We start from the raw sequence: 20,659 nt of genomic DNA, 5'->3' as shown, positions 1-20,659 counted from the left end.
ATTTTGTATTATTGTTTTATTTTACAGTTAATCTGTTGTGTGCTTCGAAAGATATACGAGATGTAGCTGATCATTTTTACTGGGGCTTATTTTCCATATAGGCATTATTTGTAGTAAAATCGTAATTGATTTCTATTTTTTATTCATACAGGGTGCGTCATAAATTCGTGCAAACTTCTGATTCAAAAAATGACCGATAGATGGCGCTCACACGTCAAACCGAGACGGTTTGTGTATATCAAGAATAACATGGATCACATGGCTGGAAATGGATCCGCAATTCGATGCCAGCAGCATGCATGCTATCGTTACCGAATCGAGCATTATTGGTTTAACTTTTCTATAAGAACGGTGAATCGCAATTATTGCATTATGAAAATTTCGAAAGGAAAAAGGATTGACGGCTCAAAAAACCATTTTAGTGAATGAGAGAATGAATTTAATGTGACGTTTTTAGGAAACGGGGATTTTGGAGGATGGTCCACGAAGTAGGTTATCTTTGAAATGCCCGTTGATTCTTCAAAACCCCATCCCAGGACGATGATTGCTGAACATGCAGATTGATGAAGGCCACTTTTCATTGCATGATCACTTCAATACGCATAACAGTTGTATCTGAGCTACGTCAAACCTCCTGACTGCCTGATCAAACCACTGCATTCTCCTCGGGTGACTCTTTGGTATGGTTTCACAGCGTCTATCATTGCAGAAGTTCTGCATGGTGAAAGGAATAAAGGTGAATAAAAGTCATTTCATTGAATGGATTGCTGAATTTAATTTGCCACGAAGTGGCAGACCATCCGTCAGTATGGACCGCGTCACTGTTGTACAAAGTGTCATGGGAAATTTGGCAGCAGAGATATCAACGGGGAATAGCTTGGGAGGTTGGCAGATTAACAGATTCTGAAATCGTTGATTCGATGTATTATGCATGGAATCTTGGATCTATATTCATAAAAGATACAAGCACTTCACTAGTTATTGTCGGTAGATACAAATGAAAGACTAAACTTTGCTACATGGGCATTGACAGAAATGGAACGTGACCCACAATGATTTCTGAACGTCATGTGGATGGATGAAGCCAGCTTTTCATTACATGAGCCCGTCAATATGCAAAGTATTCGTATTTGAGCGATGTCAGACAGCCATGAGCCCCTCATGAAGCTACTGCCTTCTCCTTAGGTGACTGTTTGGTGCGTTTTCCCCGCGGTTTTTAAAAAAATTTATTTTCCTCTGGGCCCTTTGATTTTGAAGAGAGTTGTCTTGTATCAGTTTGGAAAACCTGTACAATCATTGCAGAATAGTATATTACGCATTTTGGGTGATCATGTTATGCCTGCATTACTGGAAAAGACATGCATTACTTGTCATCTTTATTTAGGATAGTGTCCCGCTGAACTCTGCTTATGAAGTCAAGACATTTGTCGGCGCTGCCGAGCTTTCACTTTCGATTCTTCATCTGGAAAGAAAAGTAAGGCAGAAACTGCCCTTTTTATTAGTAAGTGTAAACGAAAATAATTGGTATGACACCAAATTTAATTCTTTAACAACATCTAATTGACATTCACTTAGGACGACACATAACATACAATATAACGAAATTTAATACAAGAACATCATCGGGCTCCAAACATCTATCCTCCCTCCGTGCACCGTCTCTCTCGCCGTTCAACTCTTCAACTCTCTTCCCTTCAGTTCGTTTTCTGCTTCTCATAATCAGCAGCGCCCTCACACGCCGCCCCTAAGAGAAAAACTGGTCTTCAAACGACAAAAGTTTTTCTCTGATTTCTTTGGACAAAGTTCTGAACATATGTGGAAAAATAACTAAACGAAATAAGAACATCTCATGCATATATTGAAATAACAATGAAAGTTCCGAATATATGTATGAAAAATAATTAAACGAAATAAGAACATGGCATACATATATTAAATAAAAATGAATGCATATATTGAAAATAACTAAACACAATAAGAATATAGCGTACATATGTTGAAATAAAAAATGAACAAAACATACATTAACACAATGGATGTTTAGGACTAATTTTAACAAGAAAAAGAACTAATGTTTAGTTTGTAAACGAGATAAAGCATTAGAGTCTTTGTTTAAGATTCCAGAACGATGAGTAATTTTGTAACCCCATCGTTGCAAAGCCAATGCCCACCTAGTTAATTTGGGGCTTTTTGGAGTTTTTTCAAGTAAGTATTTTAATGGTTTATGATCGGTTACGATTTCTACCGTAGTTCCATGCAACCATTTATCAATTTTTTTAAATCCAAACAAGATGGCATAAGCTTCCTTTTTAATGGTTGACCAGTTTTTTTTTGAGTTTTGTTAAATTTTTGGCATACAAATGCGATTGGTTTATAATTTCCCTTTCCACCTTTTTGGGTTAGACAACAACCAACTGCATAATCAGAAGCATCTAAGTGAAGTTCGAAAGGTTTACCAAAATCAGGGGCATTTAACGCTGTAGAAGAAAGCTTTATGTAGCCTCACATAAAGCTTTCTTCAACCTAAAAACGATTCTTCTTCGCGTTTTCCCCAATTAACATCTCCTGATTTTTTCCCTTTGGTTAGTTCAGTTAGAGGGGTTGCGATTTCCGCATAATTAGGAATATATGATCGATAAAATCCCATCCGTCCTAACACAGATTATTGCCGCAATTTTTTCCTCGTCTGGGGCATGCTTACCCCCTCCTATCTTATGGCCTAGAAATTGTAATTCTCGGGCTGCGAAAGTGCATTTTTTAAATTTTACAGAAAACCCCGCCTTTTCTAATTCTTGCGATACATTTCTTAGATGAATTAAATGTTCGCTCCATGTTTTGGAGTACACTATAATAACGTCAATGTAAGCTTGAGCATAACTAGAATGGTTTCGAAGAACACTATTCATTATTTTTTGAAATGTATCCGCTGCTCCCGATAAACCAAAAGGCATAACCTTCCACTGATATACTCCGTTATGAGTAGAAAAAGTTGTTAAAATTTTCTCATCATTCATTTTTATTTGGTAATATCCCTTTAGTAAATCTAGACATGATAAACATTGAGCAATTCCCGCAGTAAAATCTAATTCTCGTGTATCTTTCATGGGGTAATTAGGAACTTTTGTTACAACATTAAGGGCTGTATAGTCAATACACATTCGAATGGATGCGTCCTTCTTTGACACACATACTATAGGATATGTAATGTCTGCATTCGAAGGTTTAGTCAAGTCTAAGTCCAACAGTTCTTTCACTTTTCTGTACACCTTTGTTCTATAAGACATTGGAACACTGTAGAAATGCTGTTTCCGTCTAGTAATATTGGGCATAAGTTCAATCACATGCTCCCCGATTGCAGCTGGTTGCACTGGTCTTTTGAAAAAGGGTTCAAATTCTTTTAATAATGTCTCCAATTCTCCTTGCTGCGCAGTTGATAAATCAGGTGAGGCTACGGATTTTACTTCCGCTAAAAGGCGTCTTCTTTCAATGAAGTATTTTCGATGTCACCAAATTAGTCCTCCCATTCAAATATGATGTTCACACTTCCGGAGCTTGCAGTAAATTTTCTCATTTTATTTTGATGCACATGCCTCAGACTATCATCAGGCAACTTAACTAAAAATGAATGTTCATTCTTTCGTGATTTGATGGTACATGGACCTTGCCATCTAGCTAAACGCTTGTTTCTTGAACCAGGTAATAGAACAATTACCTTGTCTCCTGGATTAAAGACTTTCTTCGTAGATCTCAAATTGTTATAACGAGCCATTCTTTCTTGCTGTACTGTTGAAATCAACTTTGCTTTCTTAGCTGCGTCTTCTAACTGCTTCTTAAGCTTTTCCATGTAAAGAGCTACTGGAGTAGTATCCAACTGCAAACCTTCTTCATCTGTCACCCAAGTATTCCTCAGAATATAGATAAGGGTCCTTCTGGTTTTCGTCAATATAACAACTGAAAAGGCGATAAGCCGGTCGTGCTGTTGGGGACTTCTCGATAGGCCCACAAAATGAAAGGTATTTTTGTATGCCATGAACGTGGCTCTTCCAGAATGACATAATGTAGTATGTGCTTTAACGTCTGATTAAATCTTTCTACCAGCCCATTCGACTCTGGATGCAATGGTGTCGAAAATCTTGGGCTGGATCCCATTCGTTTTTCAAACTCTTGTGTCAAACTAGCATTGAAATTAGTCCCATTGTCTGATGCTATTATATTAGGCACACCTGTCCGCATGAAGATGGTTAACAGTGCTGCACATGTAGATTTGGCAGTTAAACTGGTCAGTGGTACTGCCTCAGCCCATCTCATGTGTTGATCAACTAGACATAATATATATCTGTGACCTTTTGCACTCGGCGGATCTATAGGTCCAATGATATCGATGTTTACAACTTGGGGCGGCAATTCTGGTCTTGCCACATTGATACTCTGTCCTTTTGATTTATTCGCCTTGTCAACTGACACTCTTTGCACTGTTGAGAAAAAGCTCTGACATCTTTGGATATTCCATGCCAATAAAAGGAATACCTTATTCTTTCAACAGTTTTTCTTTCGCCCATGTGACCTCCGAATACTGAACAGTGAGCTAACTTTAGAACTTCAAGTCTACGCTTCTTAGGCAAAACTAGCTGAGCAACGGACTCCCCTAAGACTTTTTCTTTCTGAAACAAAAAATTTATTATGGAAATAAAATCCACCGGACTTTTCATTTGCACATTTTCTAGCATATTCTAAATCTGGACAGTTCACTTGATCTTTAAGAAATTCGTCCGCCCTTGATAGTTCTTTAGCATTCTTTTCTGAATTTTCCACAGATAATGCCTTTATTTCTTCATACCCAAGACTGGGTTGTTATCACTTGTTTAATCGACGATTTCTCTAATTTTCTTCGGTTCTGTGTTCTTTTCGGAAATATCAACGAAATAATTTTGAACACCCTGCAACTTGTCCCTTATTTCTGGGGGCAACAGCACATCATCCACCAGAGTAGGAGAAACTGCACACAACACTTCTTGGTGAATCATATTCCCGTCTTTGCCAACAATGATACTGTGGTGAATTGCATATAAGCCAGTAACAGCGCTTCTACCCGAACAGCTGTTTTGGCAAAATCGGATCGTTACTGGACTGCTAACCCAAAGGTCCCAGGTTCTATCCTCACGCGTCCCTCACCTCTAAATTGGTGACCTCGGACGCTGAACCTTCAACCTTCATAAAGCTGTTGTGGCGCCATGTACCCGCAACTAAAGTCGCCAGACTCACTTGGCGCAGCAAAGTCGTCAGACTCACGTGACGCAGCAACCCAAAGTCGCTAGACACTTGGCGCATCAGCACCCACAAACGCTCGTCATAACCCTTGGCGCTATTCAGAATAGGGTACAGGCCCATTAAGACAACAGCTACTAAATAATACATCACCACTCAACATCCGTATCGTTCGTCTCCCCTTCGACTCACTGGAGGGAGAGTACTGTGGTGAATTGCATATAAGCCAGTAACAGCGCTTCTACCCGAACATCTGTTTTGGCAAAATGGGATCGTTACTAGACTGCTAACCCAAAGGTCCCAGGTTCTATCCTCCTGCGTCTCTTACCGCTTCAATACCCATTGGAATATTGACAAGAAAACATTTCTCTACTGGACCAAAAATGCCTTTTATATAAATTGAAGCCTTATCTTCAATAGGAAAATCCGTCAATAGATCTCTTCTGAATATAGTTATTTCAGTGCCAGAATCAATTAAAGCTGTTGCAGGCTTTGCATTCACACTTATACGTATCTTTTCTAGATTACAAAAACCTTTATCAAGAGAAGGTCGTCTGTGAAACATCACTTTAGCCACTACTGCCGTTTCCTTAGTGATCCGTTCTGGGTCCACGACTGTTCTGTGAACATTTGCTTTTCTTCTAGTATCGTGATCTGAGTTCGTCTTTAAAAGTCTAGGACAGAATTTCTTTACATGACCATCCGCTCCACAGAAATAGCAGGTAAACTTCGGACGGGTTTTCGGTTCGTATTGATTCCGTGTTAAACCCTTATTTTGCTTCGTCTGCTTAGGACTACTATTATAGTCTCTGTTATGACGGCCAAGGGCGTTATTTCTAACATTTACTTGTTGATGTGCCTTGGGATTTGGATTCGATGGTCTCCGATAAGTTTTTCGAACACACTCGTACTCGTCTAGTTTGTCCGCTAAATCTTGGGGTTTGACTGATGTCCCCCACACGTCAGCAAAATGGTCACGAACCTCTTGTGGAACTCTCTTCTTTACTTGATCTGTAATGATCAAATCTTTCAGTCCCTCCAAATCCGTGACGTTCAAAGCATTTATCCAGCCTTGAAAGTAATTTGTAACTTCATAAACGAAATCTTTCCAACTCTTCTCTAGATTTCTTTGGTGTTGAACAAATTTCTGACGAAAACCTTCAGCATTCAATATAATTTCTTCATCAAGATTTCCTTCACATGTTTAAAATTAAAAAATTCTTCTGGAATTCTTGCGATCAGCTCCATTATCTCTGCAGGCATGAGAAGTATTAAACATGACACCCAGTTTTCCTTATCGATTTTCAGCCTCTTGACTTGTCTCTCAAACAATGACATATATAAGACAATGTCACATTCTTTTTCGTCGAATTTTGGCATTTACTTGGAAATTTCAATCTGCGGATTGATATGAAATTGTCCACCACTGGCTGAACTAGCAATAGATGCAGCCATTCCTGCTTCGATTTTTTTCATTTCAAATTCAAATTCCATCGCTCGCTTTCTTGCTTTCATCTCCATCTGCAATTTCTACTCATTCTCTTTCATTGTTGCTTCCATCTGCAATTTCAACTCTTGATCTTCTTTCCTTGTAGAGATTATCGTTTCTAGTAAAGTTTTGACAAATTCTTCTTCATAGGCCTAACTGCTAGTTATTAATGACTTTAGCCCATATACTGTCATAGCCGATTTAGGTCCATCTCCCATTTCAGTTGCCAGCGCAGTACGATCACACTTCATACCTCTTGCCAAAAATGTCATTATAAAATAATAATTCTCACCTGAAAATAGAAATGTACCCTATTTCTTTTTATACTTTTTATTTTAAAAACGCGCAACAAGAATTCTGTTACTGCGGATATACTCTTTACAATATTGAAAGAATGCAAAAGAAAATAAAGTAATAATATTAATAAAAATTGCTAACAAAATTATCTTAATAATTTTTAAATTCATAAAAATTATTTTAACAATCTAAAATTCAAGTACATGTTCCAAACAACTTTTGTTTAATTTGAAAATCTTTCTTAAAATTCTAAACATAAAAAGTTTTATGCATTTGAGGCACACTTTTTATAATGCAACACAAATTAACTTTTAATAACTTTTGTTGTTGTTATATTTCACAACAATAAAATATAACCTCTAATGCAACACTTCTTTTATACTTATATCAATAAAAAAGAAAATGCAAGAGTAATAAATATTCCATTAATAAAGATCTTTCTTATTGAAATATTAAACCAGAATTATTTGCTTGAGCTATAGTCAAATGTTACGAAATAACTGAAAAAATTTAGTACATAAACAATTATAAAATGAAGAGAGTATTAGAATGCTTTCCCGAATAACAACAAATGGTATTAATTCAAAGAAATATCCTTTTAATAAAAAAAACAAACACAAATGGCATAAAATAGATGATTTAAAAAAACCCCAATAAATCTACTCTTTCCTTTTACTTTTTTTTTGTAACTGCCGTCAACAGGATTCATAAAATAAAAATGAAGTATCCAGAACACCGGAAATACACATAATCAGAAAAGTAATATTTTTAAAATATCTTTCTTTCGGAATCTAAACGAAAGTTTTACTGGTAATTATTTTTCAACTAGAACATAGAATTATCAAGCATAAAATTCAATTAAACAAATCACTTATTTAAGACAGCAATCAAAATAAATTCTTTAACAATCCAGAATATCTGAAAAAAGAACATAAATATCAAAACAAGTGAAACAAAACCCCGTAGAGCTCATTATTGTATTTCCCAAGAATTAATTCGTTGCAATGTTTATGGAACAATTATTTTATTATTTATTAAAAAAATATATCAAAAGAACATCCGTTTTATTCTTATAAAAATATATAATTTATTACAAAATGATATACAATTATTTATGACAGCATTCACCCTTTCAAAACGAAACGATAGTGTTAACAATTGTTCATTTCATTTCTTGATAGAAATAAATTTTTAACACAGTATGTTTTATTATTTCTAAAAGGTACAATAATCACTTTTCTTTTTTTTCTTTTTATTTGATTGACATAAAGTATATTTAATCATTGTAACCACTGACGCGGTATTATCACTGACGTAACATATAAAATGGCAAGTTCCTGGCGGAACAAACATAAACTATAATAAATTAATACTTATTTGTGCTGTAAACATACATTATCAACATGTTAGAAGATGACACAACATGAAGAAGTTAGAAATTTGGATATCACTGACGTGATATTTAAGCCTATATTCTTGAAGGAACAAAATCACTGACATGATACAACTAATTAGATTCCTGACGGAACAAAACTATATCTTTACGTGCGCACAAAATCAGTAAACAATTAGCTTACTTGATTTCCTTTGGCTACTGCCGTAACTTCCCTCATCACATACCTGGATTCAGTGGGTTACCTCGATTTCCTTCTGGATTAACTGAAAAGATAATAGACACCTTCATTAATCCAGATCCCGTTCGCTGCTACCAAGATGGCGGCGCTGCCGAGCTTTCTCAATTTCGATTCCTCATCTGGAACGAAAAGTAAGGCAGAAACTGCCCTTTTTATTAGTAAGTGTAAACGAAAATAATTGATATGACACCAGATTTAATTCTTTAACAAAATTTAATTGATATTCACTTAGGACGACACATAATATACAATATAACGAAATTTAATACAAGAACATCATCGACCTCCAAACATCTATCCTCCCTCTGTGCACCGTCTCTCCCGCCGTTCAACTCTCTTCTCTTCAGTTCGTTTTCTGATTCTCATCATCAGCAGCGCCCTCATAACATTCCTGTAATAGATTTTCACTGAAGACAGTGAGAAGTCGAGTTTGTTCGTTTAAGTGGCCTTCACCTTCATCAAACTTGGCCCTTGTAGATTTTTGGTTGTGGGGATACTTAAAGTCTCATGTGTAGCGTGGCTTCACAGCCTATTTTGGTGGAACTGAAATATGCCATTCGACGGACCATCGGTGGCATCGATACAAAAATTCTATATTCAGTTGTAATAAGCGTAGTTACGCATCTCACTTTCTTAATAACTTGTGGCTGTCATGTTGAACATCTTTGGTTCTAAAGTAAAATGCGCTATGTTAAGTTATTGTGCTCTGTTTTCCTGATTTGCAGTTTGATCAGTTTGCAGTTAGAAGTGTGAGTGCCATCAGTCGGTCATTTTTTTGAATAATTTTAATCGGAGGGGGGGGGGCAAGGCTCTCTGAACATATTCCCGCAAACCGTAATTTTTTTCCTAGCACTGTTTTTTTAAAATTATTTTTTGAAGTGTGCATGAATTTATGACGCTCCCTGTATTTATTAGTTATGGATTTATATCAGTCTTGGAATTTGCATTCATGTCTCTTTGAATCAATATTAAAATTTATTTAAGAAGTTTAGAAATCTCACTTGTCTTCAAATGAAATTTTTTTGTTATAGGAATTGAATTCCAAAATGGAAATATTGACAGTTCAATAGAACATGTTCAGACACAAGTGTCTAACTATTTGAAGGCTGAGCAAAGAGCTATGGAAGAGCGTATTAGGTAAGTATCCATTTACTATCCAGGTTTATTTAAATTTAGTTCTATAGTGTTCAAATTTATCTTCAATATTACCGTAAATATTTTTGGCTTAACGTTTGATAAACGGTTGATTTTTTTTTTTTTTTCTCCCCGTCCTCATATCATCATCTTGAGAAAGAGGTATCTTCGAACATTAAATATTTTAAGAGCTCTTTCCATTATTTCTTGGAGTGCTGACTGCTCATGTGTATTGGCATATTATCCGGTTTATGATAGATTACTAAAGTGTCGTATATGGCCTTGCGCAAACTTCCTCTTTATGATGCCTCAATTATGTTCACTTATTAAGCTTTAAGATGATGCTTGGGAGCATTCTTTACATTTCCTATACCTTATTTGTGCGCAGAAACTTTCTACCAATCTTTGTTATATTTACAGAGAAACTTTTATGTGTTCTTTTTTTCAGCATTTTTTCAAATGAATATCATCTTTTACACATTAGATTAATTGGTAGTAATAACCGCCTATTTTAATCCTTGTCTTTATTTTCCTCATTTTGGAATGTGCATCCTTTCAGATGCTTTCTATAACATAGCGATTCGCTCTGGAGTTTGTCGCTTAACGCAATATAAAAGGGACAAAGATAATTTCTGATTCAAAATCGGCTTCAATGGCCCTTGATTCCGTTGGTGAAACAAACAAACAAACAAAAATATTGATTATAAAAGAAAAAGCTACTGAACTTGGTGTTGAAATGATCCGGATCAGAGCTCATCAGGGGTATATTGGAAATGAAAAAGTAGATACACTAGCCAAGGAAGCATTAAACTTAGAAACCCAAGAAATATTTTTCCTTGAGTCCGAATTCCAACTCAGAAATGAGACTAAAAAAAGCTAACATAACGATTCGCGCAAATTATATTCTTGACCATTCTCCATAGATGAGAATTCCATATCCTATTGCTTTTGGAAACTTTCAGTGTCCGATTCTTTTAATCAGCATCAACAAATTTATCAAGCATATGAACCTGTCTTCACAGATAGGTCAAAATCTTTGAACTGTGTTGGCTGTGTTTTTGCATAACTGTGTTTTACTTAATTTTTTACTTAACTGTGTGTAACTTAATTTTTGAAAAAATGAATATGATGTTACATGTATAATTTATTTCTTCTCTTTTTTATCTGTTATTTATTAAAGTGCTATTGAATTAGGGATACCAGATTATTAACAAATTAGAGATGTCAAATTATTAACAATTTGTTAATCCTCAAGGCTTGTTACTTAATCATTGCAGCGGTCATTATATTCTCTGTCTTCCGAGTTTTGCAATAAGTCAAATAAGTAGAATGGCAATAGATGGAATGCTAGCACATTTTTATATAGAAGTATCCAAATGCTTTCAGCTTGAAATTAAGTTCTTCTTGGTGGCAATTGCATTGGAGATAATGCAATTGCCACCAAGTGGATATTGTTTTGAAGGATGCAATAGCCATCTGGAAACTGTGACAAAAAAAAAAAAAAAAAAAAAAAAAAACTTTTCCCTGTTTTAATCTGTTTGGCAGTAATACTTGGGAGGATGTAAGTAATCATTCTGCAAATTTAACATACATAAATGCAGCGAGGAAGCTTGATGGAAGTATAGCAGCTCTCAGACCTTGCCAGAAGAGAAACCTCATTCCCTTCCTAACTCGTCAATAAACTACTCATCATCTTATGCAATCCCAGCCTTAAATACTGCATCCATACTTTCTTGAAATTAATACTTTATTTGTGACTTTCCATTAATTAGCATGATAAATTTTAAATTCATATTCTTATCTCTTGCTTGTTCTGTAATGTATGCAAATGCTGGGTATGCGCTAAGAAGCGAGTTTCTCTTTTGGAGTTCGAGTTCGAAGCAAGTCCTGCACTGTCCGTCTATTGAAATTCATACTCTTCTTCCAAATGGGTGGTCATCTTCAATGAGATTAAGCTTCTTTGGCTCCTTACAATGCAGTCATCTAAGGATAATAATTATGTTCAAATAACAATAGTGTTGCCCTGTGATATAATCTTTCTTTTACTCATTTTTTCGGTACTCTTGTCATATGTTTAATGGCTACAAGAAAAAGGTGTTAGAATTATTTGGAAGAAGGGAGTATATTTTCTTCATGTTTCTCTTAATTAGGTGCAATTAACTATACTAACAATCATTATCTAATCATTAATCTATTTTATAATTTTCAGCAACTTGTAGTAAATCATATTAATCCAACTATTCTATTTACATTGTTTTTCTTTTAGTTTATAATTAATTGTAGTAAGTATATGGTATTTTTGAAAAAAAAAGTCTTAACCTCTGTTTTTTTTTTAAATATTTTTTTTAACTAATGAATAATCATTAATAGAAAATTCTGTAATTCTTAAGAATGATTCATTATACATCGGATTTCTCATATGCATCCTTTCTTTTGATTATGCTCAAAAATCACATTCTTATTTCTTGGGATTGTGTGTTAACATGTTAAGTATCAGTATAAAAAAATAAGTTGCTTCCCTGCATTCTAGTACCACTCATTTTAATGATATCAACATTATATTTGTGGTATTTAATATTTTAGGCTGTTTACCGAAGAACAACAATCGATTTATAGTAATTTGTTGCAAAAAGTCAGGAAAAACAAACAAGCCATGGTCTACTTAATGATCAAATGTAAAGAAAGTCAAAATCAGATTGAAGGTGATGTAGTGTCAGAATCTTCAGTAGGATCGCCTTCTGTTCTAAATAAAGATTCAGGTATGTTTGTGTTCTAATGTAAATTTTACTTTGGATTATATTGGATATTGTGCCTGAGAATAATAAAAATTAAAGGTGTATTTTATGTGATAGATCTTTGTGTTGGCCATGTTATCTTCATGAAAAGATTTATTAATAATATTTGTCTATAAAACTGGAGCTTAAAATCGGCAATCACAAAACTGGGATACAATACTGTTAAATGTTTTTGGAACAATTGCATACAAGCTGATTGAGGTACTGCATATCTCTTTTCTCTAATTATCTTCTTGCTGCATTATAGTTTAAATGAATCTATAAGATTTATAAAAATCAGAGTGGCAGCTGTATACTTCCCATACCATAAGTTTTTTTTTTTTTTTGCTTTAATTTGACTATCTATTATTGTTACATTCTTCACTTATGTAACAAATTAACTGTATTTAATCATTAAATTTCTTGCATTACTTTTGCATTAACAAGAACAACATATTAATTAAAGAATTAGCGATGCAAACAATATATTGAACTCTCATACAGCATATTTGTTTCCCTCATTCTTGTTTAAATATTCAATACGATAACTACTTTTTGTTTTGTAATAAGTGATGACAGCTCATTTCATTGGTTCGTCCTCCAGATATGTAAAAATTAATATGCAAATAATGTTCATGTGTAATATTTATTTAGAAATATCTACAATAACAGATAAAATTCATTGTAATTTTTGTGTTCCTTCTGATGCAAAAGTTTTCTTTTGTATTTTAAATTTTAATTTGAAGAATATTCTTCACTCTTATTCACATGATCTGTTTATTTCAGCGAATGATTCATCAACATCTACTGATTCTGCATTTGATAGAAGTGAAACAAATGATCCATCTACAGATGCTGCTGTAAAGCAACAAAAGCTTAGAGCTTTGAGAAGAACAGTATCGGTAAGTGTGTTGGAAAATTGACTTCAGTATGTTTCCAGATACTGCTATTTTGATTAATTAATACTTTGAAGTGTATATGCTACAAGAAATTACTTTGTTTAAGTGGATAATTTTAAAGTAAATTTATTATATATACAGCAATTATAAAATGCGCCGAAAAAGGGTGGGAGTGGAATTTCTGGCAATCGTATTTCACTTTTGGTGTTTTCAACAAATGGTTCTTTTAAATTGGATGGATATTTTAAAGAATCGAGAATAGAAGTGATTCTTAACTCCAATTCTTCAAGGCGGCTTTCCTCTTGTTGAAATTCATTTGCCATTTCTTGAAGTAGACTCAAAATCGGAATTGAAAAGAAATCTTAAATAAGTTCATCTAATTTCTTTTGTAGTATTCCTATTTTCTTCAGTTTAATTTTCAGTTCCCATGTGGAATATTCACCATTTTCAAAGAATGTCTCCATTTTTGTGACACTGGCCTTTATCGCACCTTTTGCAATATTAATTTTTTTTGCAATATCCTCTGCCGTTGCCACTGTTGTTATTTTTCAGCTTTAAATAGGTACTAAATTCAGATTATTCACAGTCACTATATTTTATTCATCCATTGGCTACGACGGACCAAATAATGTCAGTAGCGCAATAAAAAGAGTAGTGGACTGTAGTTTTTTAAACAGTTTATTGTGAAACTCAACAATTAATTAAATTAATAAAGCATTAAAATATTACAACTTTTCATCACACCCTCGCTTAATAGGAGGAAGTGTAAACAATAATAAGTCGAGTATTTCGTCTCCTGCTTAGTAGAGAAGCATCTATATCTGGGAGAACTCAGTCTGAACTGAGGGGTTTCCTCTTTCGCCACCCCAGGGGGAGTTGGCGCTGCAAGTGAGAGTAAACAGATGGAATGATATGTAAAGTTACATTTCATAGCTTTCATAAAATTGATTTTTAAACTTTCAAAAATATTTTAATATTATTGCTTAACTAATTTAAAAGATTTTTGTTTGATAATATATTGTGCCCTGTATAAACTACAAATGTACTAGAAATTTCAACATCAAATATCTTTTCAATAACAAACATACATAGCTTGTAAAATTTGCTCAATGCAATGTTTATTATTACTTTGTCTTATTAATATATATATATATATATATAATATATATAATATAATATATAATTTAGAATTTCGAAAGCTTTAAATATCCCGACTTTCCTATTTGATTAATTTTTAAAACTTAATTTCATTTTCTTCATTCTTTTGAATTTTTCTTGAATTGAAAGTTAAAACCATCAAAGCTTGCTGGTATTGAAATATGGCATCAGCAAAAACGCTTGCTACAGCATTGGAACACTCTATCAAAACGTTTTTTAAAATTTTGAAACATGCAAAGTTTCAATATTTTTATTGGATTTGCTGGAAGCACAATAAAAGGCAGATGCACAGACAACACATACTTAGAGAACAGCAAAAGAGACTGGAACTTGAGGATGAGAACAGAATTATGATGCAACTGACAAAATGATAATAACTATTAAAAAAATAAAAAAAAATTCAAAAAAAAATATCTTTGGGACAAGAATGTTGTTTTCTTGTGCACTTTGAGAATGAGATTTATTCCAGCAAATAAAGGTTCTCTGTTAAAAGCATGTCTATTAAAAAACGTTGTGAGATTTTAATATCTATCCACAATAGAACTTTTGTTTCATGTAATCAACAATGATTTTTTTTCCCTTAAGAGAGGTTTGCCAGGCATATAATAATACTATCAACTTTTGTGATATTTGATATGAATAATGGAGAGAATTTCCATTAAATCGCATCTTTTGTTGTTCTTTGCAATTAAACAAAAGTTTTCATTCTAATGACAATTTATGAAGTTATATTGCTTTGCCTTGACTGATAACCAAAAACACATACTGTAGGTAATGACGTTGTAGCTGTTGCTACATTCCAAAACAATAATTTCTTCTGTTTAAGAATAACTCTTCAGAAAAACACTTTTTAAATATTATTGTTCAAAGAACATTTTTATTTTATGAATGTATTTTTTCGTAATGCTGCTATATTTATAGTTTACATATATTTGACAAAACAAAGATTATATTATTTATAGAAGTTACAACGCTTAAGACGGAAAGATAGTATGGGAACAGATTTTAGCCTTTTATGCTTTCAGAATAGAATTTTTTTATTCTGAAAAAGAGCTGGCTTGGTATTTTTTAGACTTGTTATTTTTAGGTAATATTGCAGATCAAATTTTGGCATGTACAGTAATTAGATCCTGAGAAGCATGGAAAAGGATAAAAAATCCGCATGGCTCCGAAGAGTTATCTTTAAATTTTATAGATGAGAGAAAGAATTAATTTTAAATATATCGATTAAATTTGTTGTATATACAATGGAACCGCCATTTACCCAGAATTCTCAATATTCAACTTTTTTTTTGGTATCTTGAATTTTTCAATAGAAATTAATTAGCTGTGAATTGAATAAAATTTCTTGATATCAAACATAATATAACATTAAAAAATTATGTATGCCTGTCCACCTAAAGAGACCATTGATAAGGAAGAAGAATAAATAGGAGCATAGATTTTTGAAAACACTGAATTCTCAATTAGAAATTCTAAAAAAAAATCTGAAGTCGTTATTGAAAAGGCAATGAACACTTGCCAGTGAGCTGTATGTTATTCTCAGTTTCCGTTTTACAAATTCCTTCCCCCCCCCTCTTTTTTAACATTTTGGAACATTTTTGCTTAATGCAGAGCTTTACATTTTGTACAACGAATGATTCCTAAATAGAAATCTGAATGTGTGAAAGAGATGTTCGGCTTCATTAGACGTAAGGAATGGTATGAGAAATGAAGGGAAAAGTATGAAATTTAAAAAAGTACATTATTGTTAAGTTTGAGAAGTCGTTATTTGTGCCTTTTTTTAAATTTCTTTGACAGTTTAGCAAGTTTTCTTTAACGCTAAAGAATTAATTATGTTTAATTGTTTTCTGTAAGAAATATGAGAAACTGCAATATGCATATCTGTATGTTGAGACTTATAAATTTTGAATTCCCCCCACCCCTCGGAATCTTCAAATTTTATTTGCAAAAGTTTAGCTATATATTTTAAATTTGTAATATATATGTTTGAAACATTTCTTGAATAATTCCAATTCCTCACTGAACATCTTATTCTTTAGAATCCAGCTCGTTCAAGAACAAAAGTCAAGCGGGAACTGAAACGTGCACCTGCCAGCATTGATGTTGGAGGCAAGTCTTTTTAAAATGTTATATATGGGGCATAAGTTGAAATTTTAATTTTAGTGTAAATTGTTATTTTAATAAGAGCCGTGTGAATGTGAATAATGGATTTAGAATAGGGGCAATTAGTTATTATAAACAACTTCATTTGGTTATTAAAGGAAAGTTAAAACGTGGGTTGGAAATTAATGGTATATAATATTAATCTTTTAAAATTTCACATTTGTTTTTGAATTAAATATTATTTGATTGAAATTGAATAGAAAGTTATGTTATTGCTTTGGGATTCACTGATCAGCTATAGAGTGGCACCAAGTATAAAAAAATTAAGAAATAAAGTAATTTTGGTAATAAAATTTGTATCATATGAACTACTTTATAAATTTTCTTTTGCTCTCAGCCTTTGCAAAAGCTTATTACTTATTTTATTAATTTAATCTCATTTTTTGCAGCACTGTCATTTATTGAAAGTTAGGAAGAATAATTCAGATTAATCAAATCAATAGACAAACAAAACTCATGTGTGCTACTTTTAATTTAAAGCTTGAGTTAAAATTATTAAAAAAAATATTAATATTTAGTGTGTTATGTTCAAAATCAATACATATTGCTATGTTCTATTACTTTTTTTTAAAATCTAAAATGAATTGAAAATGTTCTCTACAGAATTTTATAAAATTATTTTTTGTAGCCTTTTGATGTAACTGTAGTTATTTGAAAAGATATTTAATTAGTTTTATTTTCCTTTTTAATCAATTTTGTATGGAGTTATTTGCTGAGATGCATTTATGGATTATGAAAACCTTGAAAACTTCTTGTTTTCAAATCCTTCATACTCCCAGTGCAGTTTGTTTAAAATGTTTCATATTGGTTTTAGCAAGCAATTGTTAAATTTCTCTATTTAGTATTAATTATATGGCTTCATTATATTTAAATTATGTGTATTATGTTTTCTCAATTATTTAAATATTTATGGTCATAAAAGCATTTTGAAAAATTAAATTTTGTATTAAAAGTGAAATTATTTTGTATTAAGACCTACCCTATTATTATTTTAAGCATTTGTATGATCTGAAAAACGTACCTAATCATATTCTGATAGTAAGTGTATTTCATTTCACAAATTTGTTTATAAATAACATTTTTTGGGAATTATTATTGATTAAATTACATTGATAATTCTATGTATATAAAAATTCTTTAGATTATTGAGTACAAAACATGCAAAAATTTTGAAATCTTTACTTTGAAATGATGGAGATATTGTTACTTACAAAAAAAAAAAAGCTTCTTTTCATTGCTATGTAATTTTTGTTTAGGTGTTTTTGATATGGAGGAGTTTGAAACTAAAGAGTCATATTCCTGCAACTCTGATGAAGAGACTGATGGTGAGTCTTACTAAATAAATAAAAAATAAAAAAAAATTGCAAGCTAGAATTGTGTTTTTGATTTTATACACTGTTGGTTTGTTTCTTGAAATAAGAATTTGTAATATGCATTTATATTTTATAATCTTGGAATACTGACATTTATTTACCTTACCCCAGATTCTGAAAATGAAACTTCAACTGATGTAGCTCAAGGAAGGCCAGAGCAATTCTCATGTGCTACATCGCTTCCCATGTCCATTCCAACGTTATCTAATTATCCACATTTTTCCCTACATGAAGAAGAGGAAAAGGTTTCTATTTTATTGCTTTGTTTTTAGATTCTATACTTGTGCGAACTTCTGTCAAATTTTAGTGGACAATCATTCCTAAATATTTCTATAAAGCATTTTCCCTATCTTTTTATCTAAAGTTTAATAGCCAAATTTATGATTTTTCATTAAAATAATTTCAACTTTTAAGTGTGCTTCTTATAAATTTGAACATTTTGCCCTACTTATGCCAGAAACATCAATATGCATTGTTGAAAAGAGGCCATTCATGTCTTTGGCATAGGGGAAATGATACGAGATGTTCAGTTCATTATAATAAAAACTGGAATTATTGTACAAGAATATATTCGAAATTTATTATTGACAATGTGTTTTGTCTTTTTATTCACAGCCAATTGTTGAGATTTTTAGAAACGAATTCAGTTTTTTTTCATATTTTGATTGGTAATTTAATTTATTTAGGAACCTAGTCCTAAAGCTCCAGAAGATATTGCTGCAAGTATGAGAGCTCTTGCTTGTAGTGTTCGAGATGGTACGGAGATGTTTGGTGAATTACCACGAAGGCGTTTGAATACTGGAGAACTCCTGGCTTTTAGGCCATTTTAGTCATTTTGTATTTATTTACATTATTTCACGGTTAGTACATGAATTTTTACTATCGTAATTTATCTATTTTTCTTTTGAATGGAATGCTTATAATTACAAGTAATACTTATGGGGCAATTACTTTAAGCAGTTATTTCTAATCTCAATACATTAATTGTTTGAGAAGTTGCAGATACAGCATCTTTACTTGTTTCAAATTAAGTTGATGATACATTTATAATCTCAAATAAATGTATGGAGGAAAAAGATAATTGTGCATTTCTTTGAGGAAACAAATTATGGTTTTTATGGTAAGTTTAAAATTGTTAGTTCTATTCAAACGGCCCATTTTAATTTTATTGCAAGTCTAATCTTTCTCTCTCTTTTTGTAATCTTCACGAAATATACAAAGAAACTATGTAGCCGCCAAAAAAATTCGACCTCGAGATTTTGTCAAATCTCTATATTATTCGGACACAGAAAAACACATTTTTGAAATTGCGTTCATAAATAAACATATATAAATCCAAAATGTGCTTCACGGATAAAATTTGGATTGTGATCTTTTTGCCAAATCTTTTAATTTTGAGCACATTCACAAGAAATTTGGCAGTGCTTGTATTTGGGCAATATTTGCAAAATTTAAAGAGCTAAACAGATAATATTCCGCTCACAATTATACAGTACATCTAATGTATAAGATTTATATCAGATTTTGAAGCAAATTCGTCAAAACATTGACCATTTGTTGGAGTGTATATATGTAGGCATTTACCCGTGATAATTCTAAAATACAATAATTGCCCTAAATAAATATTTAGTATGCGGTCTTGTTACTAAAATTGTAGTTCTGTGTCAAATTTTGTTCTCAATCTTTTGAGGAAAAAAAGACATCAGAAATATATATTCAGTTTTCTGTATTATAGTTCAAAACACTAAATTCTCATGCTTGGTACTATGAATATAAAAATCTAAGCAATCGTTGCGTTTACAGCCTTGTCCAAGGTTCACAATTTTATTTGGGGGGGGGCGATAATGCCTTTGATTAGAGTATGCGAGAAGGTTTTTGGGGAGACCAATACAGAATTTGTGACTGAATGAAGTGTAAAAGGATGCATCATAACTTAAGTTATACTTAATATCAGAAATTTTATGCATCATCCAAACAGTCTGGTTTTCAAAGATTTTGTGAATAAGATACTAGATATCAGTCAAAAAATAAAATTCTTATAATTGCTCTTGTTGATTTTTATATTATACTGTATATAAACTAGACAAAATAACAGATTAATTACTTAATTTGCATATATATAAAATATATAATATCTTCATTATAATTATTTTTAGATCTTCTCCATCTGTGGCATTTTACTTTCATATATTTAAAATTGCATTACTGATTTAAGCTGAAAAATTTTAATTTTGCAAGGAGCCATAGTATAACTTGTTTTTATTTGGTGGCTGTCTTTTGAATTTTCAAATCAAATATTTCATATCTTTTAAGTTTTATTTTTTGAAGTTAGAAATGTGGTGCTCTTAAACTATTGTTATTGTAATCACCAGAAAATATGCTGGATTAATGCTATCATTTTGTTATACAATTTAAATTATCTTCATGGAACTGAATTCTGTATTTGATACTATTTAAATATATATATATA

The 20,659-nt window shown here is 32.2% G+C and overlaps 1 protein-coding gene across 2 annotated transcripts in view; it reads left to right on the top strand.

Moving 5' to 3' along the window:
- Positions 1-20,659, top strand: part of LOC129961096 (uncharacterized) — a 191,047-nt gene that overhangs the window by 167,362 nt on the left and 3,026 nt on the right. For both annotated transcript variants that reach the window (XM_056074918.1, XM_056074917.1), the window contains 7 exons: positions 9,717-9,822; positions 12,403-12,578; positions 13,380-13,495; positions 16,693-16,762; positions 18,073-18,141; positions 18,301-18,434; positions 18,876-19,049. In XM_056074918.1, the coding sequence (XP_055930893.1) occupies positions 9,717-9,822; positions 12,403-12,578; positions 13,380-13,495; positions 16,693-16,762; positions 18,073-18,141; positions 18,301-18,434; positions 18,876-19,019 (815 nt within the window). In that variant the 3' untranslated portion in view covers positions 19,020-19,049. The remainder of the gene's footprint in view (positions 1-9,716; positions 9,823-12,402; positions 12,579-13,379; positions 13,496-16,692; positions 16,763-18,072; positions 18,142-18,300; positions 18,435-18,875; positions 19,050-20,659) is intronic.

The sequence above is a fragment of the Argiope bruennichi genome, chromosome X2, assembly GCF_947563725.1.
Source record: "Argiope bruennichi chromosome X2, qqArgBrue1.1, whole genome shotgun sequence".
Lineage (NCBI taxonomy): Eukaryota > Metazoa > Arthropoda > Arachnida > Araneae > Araneidae > Argiope > Argiope bruennichi.
Note: the sequence above shows the minus strand (reverse complement) of the source record. Positions and strands in the feature narration are given on the sequence as shown.